The sequence below is a fragment of the Pocillopora damicornis genome, chromosome 13 (genome assembly GCF_964200805.1).
Source record: "Pocillopora damicornis chromosome 13, jaPocDami1.2, whole genome shotgun sequence".
Taxonomy (NCBI): domain Eukaryota; kingdom Metazoa; phylum Cnidaria; class Anthozoa; order Scleractinia; family Pocilloporidae; genus Pocillopora; species Pocillopora damicornis.
In genome coordinates this window covers 2,611,177-2,620,526 of record NC_142682.1, presented here as the reverse complement: position 1 = coordinate 2,620,526, position 9,350 = coordinate 2,611,177, and the positions used below count along the sequence as shown (strand labels likewise).

The following is a 9,350-nucleotide window of genomic DNA, read 5'->3' as shown; positions in this document are numbered from 1 at the left end:
GCAAGTTTGGAGGCGAGAAAACCACTGATCGTTAATGGCAGTCTACTGGCGTGACAGCTTCTGGCGTGACTCTCAGGTCAGTAACACAACTGAAAACAACCACAGCGGGCTGAAGCGAGGTTTTCTTCAAATATTTGTTTCAGCTGTGTAAGAATTCATCCAATTTTATCGACCCAGTTCCTTTACACGATTTCTTTTCTCTTTATTTCCTTTTTCAGTTGGACGTTCTTACTGGGGTTGAGGACTGTTCTTAGGAAGAGAAGCGAAATAAGCCAAAATATGGGAATGAAGTAAAAATGAGGAAAGGGAGGAAAGAAGGAGAAAATGGGAACTTGTATCAGGGAACAAAGAGAACAAAAAGAAATGGCCATGTAATCTGAGCATGATTTCAGAGGAGGAAGAAAAAAATAACTTAACAACAACTCAGAGATAGATAATAATAAAATAAATAATATTTTAGGAGGAGGCCTCTAATCACCAGAAAGTGGTTTTCACGAGGGTCCTCATAAAAATTGAATTTTTTTTTTAAATTTAAAAAATGTGAGATATTCAATGTTTTGTTTTTCCTCTCTTTTCTTAGTTCCATTTTTTTCATTAATGCAATCCTAACAGTGCAGTTTGTTTTCCTTAGGTTGTCGACAATATTCAGGGTCTTCCAGGGACATGAATAGTCAGATCGTTCAATGAAGATTTGTTAAGCGGAAAAACTTGCTTGTCTTCGTGATGCTTTTTGAGTTTTTTTTTTCATTCTTTACGCTCAACTAATGTTTTCAGTAACGCACCAATCGGGCTTCATTTGCTACAGGCAATTTTTTTGGTTACCTTGGCAAGTAAGAAATTATTTGCAGCTGGAGCCGTCAATTTAGAGACCTTTGTTCGGCGAACATTTGCAAGCTGCAATGTCTTTATAACATTGCTTAAAACGAAAATTGCATATAATTCTTCGTTGTTCGAACATCAAAACTTGTCTTCATTGGCCTTCTGCACTCATGTACATATCGCGTGATGTTGAATATAATTCTACGAAAAATAAACATTTGATGAACAACATTTTAATTGTGCAGACTTTGTGGCAAGGAGGCCTCATTCGGATAGCATAAACTTTACTTTTCTGTCTCTAAAAGTCGAGATTTTAGGGTGTTCTAAAGTTCATGTTTCAGAGGTGGTCCTTTTTTTTTTTTCCTCAAGCTAAAAGTTAATTTTCGTACGAGTTTTTAGAAATTAGATAATCGCATTCTTTATAAGACATTAGATTTCCGCGAAAATCTAAAGTCCAAAGAGTTCACTTCCCTGCGACATACAGAAATTGACAATTAACTGCAATAAAATTTCAATGTGTGCTATATCGTGGCGACATAATAAAAGTGTACCTAGTCAATAAATTAATTAGTTGGTTGAAGTTTCATTTCCATGTAGGGTACTGTTTGTTTTCTTACTTGACAGTTGCAAAATTAAATATTTTTTTCTGCGAATAGTTCGTGAAAAAGGTTTCCAAATAGCACCAATACATTAAACCCAATTAAAAAACTTACTAAAATCTGCCACAAAAGCTTGTTCATGCTGAGTTTTCCTTCCAGTGGAAGCCCTAAAGGATTCGTTTGTTGCTTTTGCATTAGAATATGCAATAAATTGGTCACCGTCGTCAATTGGTTGGCAAACAATAGAATTGTCCTTCAATGATTTCGTGGAACAGGTGCACCGGTTGAGAGTTGTCTGAATATTTAAAAAATACACAACACGCTTGTATTCCTGGGTTTTGCCCAAGCAATTGCTAGGGTAATACACCGAACTACAAGTTGGCCGTTTGACGGAATTTTGAAAGGTCCGTTCCGTGTTCGACAGGAAGAAAAATTATCGATTTGAAGAATCGAACCCAACGGAAATAACAGATTGAGCGGTGAAGGAAGAATAGAAACTAATTTCTCTGCTCGAAGCGGGTTTTTTGAGAAATTCTTTGAGTAATCTTCTACATTACAAGTCTTCAAGGATTCTAAACAAAGCTCAAGTGTGGTGACTGCGTGAATGATGGAGTTTTTGCAGAAGTTGAAGATATCAGGCGGGGTGAATTTGAGCAACCTACGCCCTTCTCGTACGGATAGCCAAGAGCGGACGACAAATTTTACTTCGCCTTCGAGTCCGAAGCATGATTCAAAAGAAGAAGTTTCGCCTTTGCCACCGAGGGGCTCGCCTGCCGCGAAAAAGATGAAAATTCTTCTTGTTATCGATTCTCCCGATACTGATTGGTAAGCGACAACTCAGTATTATGTATAGCTGTTTTAAGATTCCTTGAAATTAATCGCTGTATAATCTGTGTTTCGTTATGAACAGAATTAGAAATCGAAGATCAAAGATTAAAATTTTTAGTTGATCTCAATTTAAATCACCCCAAAACGGATTTCTATGCTGTTCAATGGTTCTCACTGTCTGAGTATTTCGAACAAGGAGACATTTTATTTAACACTGCAAATCCAAGGTTGTGTACGACTCAGCTTCATGATTGTGTACGGAATTTGATAAAGATAACCTAGAATTATTATCAGAAAAAATGTAGCATTCCGGGTGTGAAAAATTTTCCAAGAAACTACAGGATAATGTAATGCACGACTGGAACAATATAAAGAACCCACTAATTTATATCACGCAGAAAAAATGAAATGCACTGTAAGAATTTATTTACTCTGTGTTCGGTATTGGTTTTTTGCCTACACTAATAGTTTTGTTGTCGTTTTATAGGGCAAAGATATTTAAGGGTCGACAACTACATGGAGGAGTTTATGACGTTCGAGTTGAACAGGTTTGATAAAATCCATATTACCTTTCAACACTGAAGTTATAAAGTACTCAAATGATACGCGAGCGACCACACGCGGAGAACCTAAATTTCTCCAGACACAGCGAAACTGTCGTGTTTACGTTTTATATTTAATGTCGGCGCCCTCGATGCCTTTTCCATCTCAATATATTAGGTGTTCTTGAGGTTTAAATTCGCAGCGATTGTTTTGAACCCAACGGATTGTTAATTGACAATATTTTCGTGTCAGGGTTTAGCAAATCGAACTGACATCGCCACTCGCATAGCGGTTGTGGTTTTCGTTTATTTTTGAACCAAAATAATCAACGAAGATGTCATTTGCAACACTGAGTCAGAAGAAGGAATTAGAAAACATTACGCTGGTTGTCTTGGAGCTTTTAATGTGATTACTTTTGACAATCGCACGTGAGGAGATGATAGAAATTAGCATGTTGTTCCCGCTCTTTTTGCATTCTTATCTACGATGTTAAATGTTCTCGCAACAAGATCTTTTTTTCTTAACCTTTACTTACATCTTTTTTAAAAAAAGTTATCTTGCCTTGAATTAGGGTGTGATTTGATTTGATCGGAAAACCATTGCGAGGTTAAAAGGAAATTTCTTCCCGTGAAAAATTAATAAGTCGAGCTTTTCGCACCTATTTGCATGTCTAAATTTTACTGATATATCGTCATCTCTAAAGAAATTGTGATTGATTCAGAGAAACTAATGGTCTGTGATTTTCTAAATCTTTCATTTTGTTTCATTTTATATATTTCTTTATTTATTACGCGAGTATTCAAACAAGTGAAAATTCTTTGCGATAAAAGAGACCGAATAAACAGAATATTTCGATTTGAAGAGAAAATGCAAACGGGAAGATGGCACTGAAAAAGAGGATTTTATTTAGAATAGATATCAGCCAATCATAAGGAAGGATACATTTCCATATTTGGTTTCGAGCTGTGAACTCGCGCTTTCTCAATGAGCCCCGCGTCAGCAGGGGAACTGCTTGAGTCACTTTTCCCGCCTAAATCTTTTACGGTCAAATTCCCCTACAATCTTTTTGCTCCTGTTTATCAATTTTGTTGCAAATAAAATTTCGACGATATTTGGCCTGAAAAAAAGCTGGCTGAATAAACTCTTCGACGATTCAAAAATAAGCGGTGCTATTTAGCGTTTAGAGGTTAACATTTTAGCTAGAATTTGTAATTTTAGGTTTGTAATTTAAGATTGAAGAAACACCGAGATGAAAGAATAAAAATAAGCAAGGGTCTACTGAGAATAAAATTCTTTAATACTCTTTGTCTTTGTATTTACAGGCGCAATTCGCAGACCTGAATCTGGCTTCTTACTCTGACAGTGGCACAATGGTGGATATCCAAGTGTACCGCGAAGGCACTGTTGTCGTCAGGTAACCACTCGTATTTTAGAGTCTATTTCGATTGAGGCTTGTAAAACTGACCTCAGATAAAGTAATTACAATGGCAACCAAAGCTAAGTTCACGATAACCAATAAAAACACAAGGTAAAAACAATGAACGAAGCCCGGGAAAACCTGAGTGATTATCACGTAATCGCAGTTGGTTTTAGTTTAGCACCTAATTGGATCAGTCATGCTTCGTCTGTTTCACTTCACACTTTTCACTCTTTTATTTTCATTTTCTTAAATATTTACAAGATATTACTTTGACCCGCAGATAGCAAATGATAATCGAGGCGGGTAAAGTTTTACTTCATCTGTTGAAAATAAGAGACCGGACCAGGTTTAGGAACTTGATTTTCACCAATTTGTTTCTAGGTCATTTCGCCCCGACTTCGTTCTCGTTCGACAAAGTGTGCGAGGTGTTGGACCCAAAGAAGACTATCGCAACATTCTCCTTGGATTACAGTTTGGCAACGTTCCCAGCGTGAACTCGCTCACATCGATTTACAACTTCGCGGAGAAACCATGGGTGGTAAGTTAACATTATAGATTTATTTTCAATGTTCAATTTAATGTAAAAAAAGGAGCAGGATTGTGCGCTTTGGGGTTGATTTTGAACGATCGCTTTACCCTCTTAGTTAGTAAGACTTTTTTCTGATAAGTAGTTTAGGTAACCTCGAGTTTTCCTGTAACAAACACGCGTAAAGATTTGTTTTTTTGTTTTCTTTTTAAATGCCTACAATCAAGCTAAACAAATGCTTGCAGCTATTCATTTAAAAGTCTTTCCTCATCATTAAGTTTTTTTTTCTCTACTCTCGTCACCAGTTCGCTCAACTAATTCAGCTTCAGAAGAGACTGGGAAAGGATGAATTCCCATTAGTCGAGCAAGCGTACTATCCAAACTACAAGGAAATGGTGAGTGATACTTCTTAAATTTGTTCATGGTGGGATAAAGTAGTTTTTAGTATCAAATGTTACGGCTTTACACGAAATTTATCTCGGCGACATGGAGTGGTTTGGTAGTTGTGCATCAAAAGTTCTTCGTTATTTTAATAAGTTAAAACAATAGCATAAACTTTCAAACTGAGTACAGTTTTATTGCAGCGATTGAAATCCCCTCCTAGAAGTGGTTTGTCTTAATACTGTAAAGCAACAATTTCTTGTCGAGTCTGTTCCTATTTGGTTAATAACCGTAACAATAAGCCTGACTTATAGACTATTTACAAAAGCTTAGTTCTAATTTAGATCCAATACATGATCTATTCGTCGCTCTCTGTGTGTTTACAACTTAAAGAACTAAATGATGACCACTTTTTTTTTTTTAAATGAAATTTTCAAGCACTCATGCATTTTTTTAAATCGGCCTTTTGAGGCGCGATCCATCTACATTTTTTGCGGCCTTTCACGCAGTAAGAATGCTTTGCTCTGCAATTCTTCATGCGATCATCACTTCCTTGTAAGTGGCATCCTTGAATCAAATCTTTGCAGAGCTCTGGTCTTTCTTTGAAGCAGTACTTGTCAATATTACACAGGCAGTATTTTCCATAAATCCTCTTGAGCCCGCGACGTTGTTGAGCAGTGGTGTCGTTCCATAACGAGTGCCACTGGCACGATTCTATCGTCAACTTTTTCTTTCCTTTGTATGGTCTTCGGTGTTGGTTCTCTACGTAGCCGAGCAGGATGTAGATTTTAGAAATCTGAAGGCGTACGCCACAAGCGGCTGAGTCGAGCTCTGTTGTGACTTGGACAACGTTTTTCCTGCGTTTTCCCGTATCACTTTGCATCTCGGCAACGCGTTCAATTTTCTTGCCCCCCTTGAAGGCTTTGAAGACCTTGAGGGTATAAATTCTGCTGCTGTTGTCCCAAGACTCGTTCAAAACCTTAGCGCGAATGGCTGTAAAGTCAGAAATGTTTTACGTTAACAGGGTGGGCGTAACCTTCCTTAGACAATCATTAACAAAACATCTCGTGTTTGTGGGAGTCTATTTAGCGCACTTGAGCTAACCAAGCAAGCAAAGAAGAATCAAGAATTATAAAAAAACGTTGAATTTAGCTAATTTTGTAACATCCCCCACACTGAAGGAAGGAAAGAATTATTAAACCACTACCGAGCCGAATTTCGTGATGCAATGTTTGCCATATCCGATTAAAAGATCTGTGTCCTTGACTACCTTCTCCTCATGGGCATAAAACACCGAACACTCAATTAACATCTCACTCAACGCAGTGTCTATTTTGGTCAAGGATCATTTTTTAATGGCTGGCAATGAGCCGCAGAATGTGAGAGAGATAATTTTTCTGAATTCCGTCACGAATGAATCGTCAGCAGTTTACAAGTTACAGCTTCGATGCGTAAAGGTCGAAAATTAAGGAACCTTGAAGAGCAGCGAAAATGCGCACAACGAGAGAGTCCGCGAGTTTTTGAGTGCGAGAGAGCGTATGGATCGGGATTGATTCTCGTGTCACTGTTGTTAATTATCCGGCGGCCGGGGTATACAAATCTAAAATCTTAACATAAGTGGCATTTCACGGCTCACCCAGGTGCTATTGGCTACATCAAGTATCTTTCATTTTTTGTTTTAAAACAACCCCAATCCTGTATTTCCTCTGTTTTGTTTTGTTTTGTTTTGTTTTGTTTTTTTAATTGTGAAGTAACGATGAGCCATTTTGGAGATTGAGTGATTATGTAGTTTCTCATAAGCTTCTTTTTCATTGTAGTGATCACAGGCTTATGCAATTATTTTTAAGGGGGCATCCCGACCACTAGGAATTTCTGCTCTCTCTTTAACAATATTTCCGATTTCTGTGGCTCGTTGCCATTTTGATAAGGCCTCTGGCACATCGCCTTAACCTCAGATATCACACCATACTTACCTCCGGCTCGTCATTGTTGTTATTGCTGTTGTTTGAGTTTATATTTTGAAAACCTCAATAGGGCCATAGAAATGAATTTGCTCCTGTAAATTTTGTTGTGATCACAGATTTGTGTTTCCGAACCTTCCGGCCATTTTAAAATCGTGGTGATGACGGGAATTCTTACGAGCTTATTGGTAATTCAGCGGATCTTTGCATTAGGCTTACGCAAATACATTTAAGGGGGCAACCGACGATTTGAATTGCCGCTCTGTCGTGAACCATGTTTCGAGCTCTGTGGCTCATTGTCACTTAAATAAGGTCTTTGGCAAAACGCCTTAACCTCTGTTCTGTTATCACATCGTTCCTCTTAACCTTTCCGTTGCGACAGCGACAGAACTGGACGAATTATCTTACAAACGGCATTAGCGAGGTGAAGATCAAGATGCGACAATCCTGTTCTAGAATAACAAAACAGTATTAAGTTTTCTCCAATCTTGGAAAATAACCTGTTGTTGGTGTCGTCAAAGTGTTTTTTTTTTTTTTATGAATTCTGTGGACAAAATATTTGTATATTTGCCAAGTTACAAGATCTCATTTCCCTCCGTGCTTCCAGTTAGGAGAAAAAAGAACTTTCATAAAGAGATAAAAGATTCAATTGAAAGAAGGAGTAAACCGGATAATCTTTTAAAATGTTGTACTGTTATCATTTCTAGACAAAGGTAATTTCACTCAGTCGAAGATTCGGTTGTTTTGTCCGAATATTTCAATCATCCAACAGTATAGGAGTAGGTTTTTTTTCCATTTCTACACCTCGCACCAATGAGAGCAAAGCTCGTATTGGGTTGATTGCGCTTGTATATTAAAAGTCTCTGCCGTCCACATTAGTAAAACAAACAACCCAGGGCATGACTAATGAAATTCAGTAAATTTAAAAATGTCAAAAAGTACATGTATATAAATCATACTGTCAAGATTTGATTGAACTGTTGGGAGCACTGGTATACCTTGAGATAGATAGATGAAAATGCGCATGAAAATAATTGTGAATGTAGATGACGGGTTTAAAATGATTACTGAACGTAATGTGGGTAGCTAATAAAATGATATCACCTGTACTCACCAAAATCTGCGCTGCAAAATCTTGACTGCGGGTGAGCTTGAGTGCACCAGCATGCCTCATTTATGGTCACTACACAAAGGAAGATCGTAAAAAAGAAGAGAAGCACTGCCATTGGAAGCCCTGTTTTTACTTCAGAACACAGCACAGTTGTCACCGTCGTACCTCAACCTGTTTCTGATGTCCTGACCAAAAGATCTGTCTTGTATACTCTAGAAAGGAATCTTGGTAATCTACCAATGAAAAGTTTTCAATTTTCCCAATAAAATTTATTGGATTATTTTAATGAATCCGGCCAAAAGATTAATCTCATTAGTCTATCTTTTAAGTGAAGTCTAACATGAAATATTTGCCTCTAATTATGCCGAGTTCGCCGGCAGACGATGACGTATGTCAGGGACTGAAAGTGAAATAAACGAAAAAACAAACCAAACAAGGAAAGTTCTAAGTTGTTCTCATGAGCTCAGTGACTTGAATGGAACTGTGATTAACTACACAATGATTGCAGTCATTTCTTATGAGAGTTGGCAACTTTAAAATTGCTTAATTTACTACGATTTAGTATATATTACCAGGCAGTTTCTTTCTAGGAAGTGGTTGAGGATCCATATTTCGTTTTAGGTGTGTGTCATAATGTAGCTGTACCTTGCATTTTTGTGGACTGTAAAGACATATACAGAATTGAACATTTTCAGTTATTTCAGTTCTCCGTGTCGGTTACCACGCCTTTTTACCACTGAAAATTCACATTGCTAACGTCAAGTTGCTTCACTTGAAAATCAAATTCAAACTTTAACGATGTAAATGCATGTGGGAACGTGAACTACCTGTTAAAAGCTAAATAAGGAAAAAAGAGGTCATCAATAACTTCTATCAGTGACTTGCAACAGGCATCATTCTGCAACACGCCAGCAGTTTTAATTAAGTGGTTCAAAATGCCGACAAAATACCACACAAATAGTGCCCCTGTAATGATTGAAATGTGTCTAACTTCCTCCTCTCTGTAGATAGAAGTGGTTCTGAAGGCCGCAAACTAATGAATCTTTCCGTTCAAGAGAAGTCAGTCCAGTTTTAATAATTTGCGTGATGGGTTCTCTCGTCACTTCAAATTTACACCGGCCTTCCAACAGATTGCATGTTTCCCCTTGTGATGACACCAACA

At 37.6% G+C, this 9,350-nt stretch overlaps 2 protein-coding genes across 4 annotated transcripts in view; one reads left to right on the top strand and one right to left on the bottom strand.

The window, feature by feature from the left end:
• Positions 1 to 1,558: 1,558 nt before the first annotated feature.
• Positions 1,559 to 9,350, top strand: part of LOC113687146 (synapsin-2) — a 51,865-nt gene continuing 44,073 nt past the window's right edge. For 2 of the 3 annotated variants that reach the window (XM_089191104.1, XM_027204854.2), the window contains exons 1-5: positions 1,570 to 2,243; positions 2,734 to 2,794; positions 4,112 to 4,203; positions 4,591 to 4,747; positions 5,041 to 5,130. In XM_089191104.1, the coding sequence (XP_089047230.1) occupies positions 2,023 to 2,243; positions 2,734 to 2,794; positions 4,112 to 4,203; positions 4,591 to 4,747; positions 5,041 to 5,130 (621 nt within the window). In that variant the 5' untranslated portion in view covers positions 1,570 to 2,022. Of the gene's footprint in view, positions 2,244 to 2,733; positions 2,795 to 4,111; positions 4,204 to 4,590; positions 4,748 to 5,040; positions 5,131 to 9,350 lie in introns of all 3 variants that reach the window. The other variant, XM_027204853.2, reaches the window with a different exon arrangement.
• Positions 5,297 to 8,379, bottom strand: LOC113687150 (metalloproteinase inhibitor 3). The gene is made up of 2 exons (XM_027204859.2): positions 8,192 to 8,379; positions 5,297 to 6,109 (listed from the first exon to the last, which is right to left on the bottom strand). Exons 1-2 carry the CDS (start codon positions 8,301 to 8,303, stop codon positions 5,550 to 5,552), a joined length of 672 nt encoding a protein of 223 aa, XP_027060660.2. The 5' UTR covers positions 8,304 to 8,379; the 3' UTR covers positions 5,297 to 5,549.

Excerpts from the sequence above, each read along its gene's own strand:
- LOC113687150 (XM_027204859.2), bottom strand. The coding sequence starts at position 8,303 with ATGGCAGTGCTTCTCTTCTTTTTTACGATCTTCCTTTGTGTAGTGACC. Across the intron at positions 6,110-8,191 it reads ATTTTGCAGCGCAGATTTTG|CCATTCGCGCTAAGGTTTTG; the intron begins GTGAGTACAGGT and ends CTGACTTTACAG.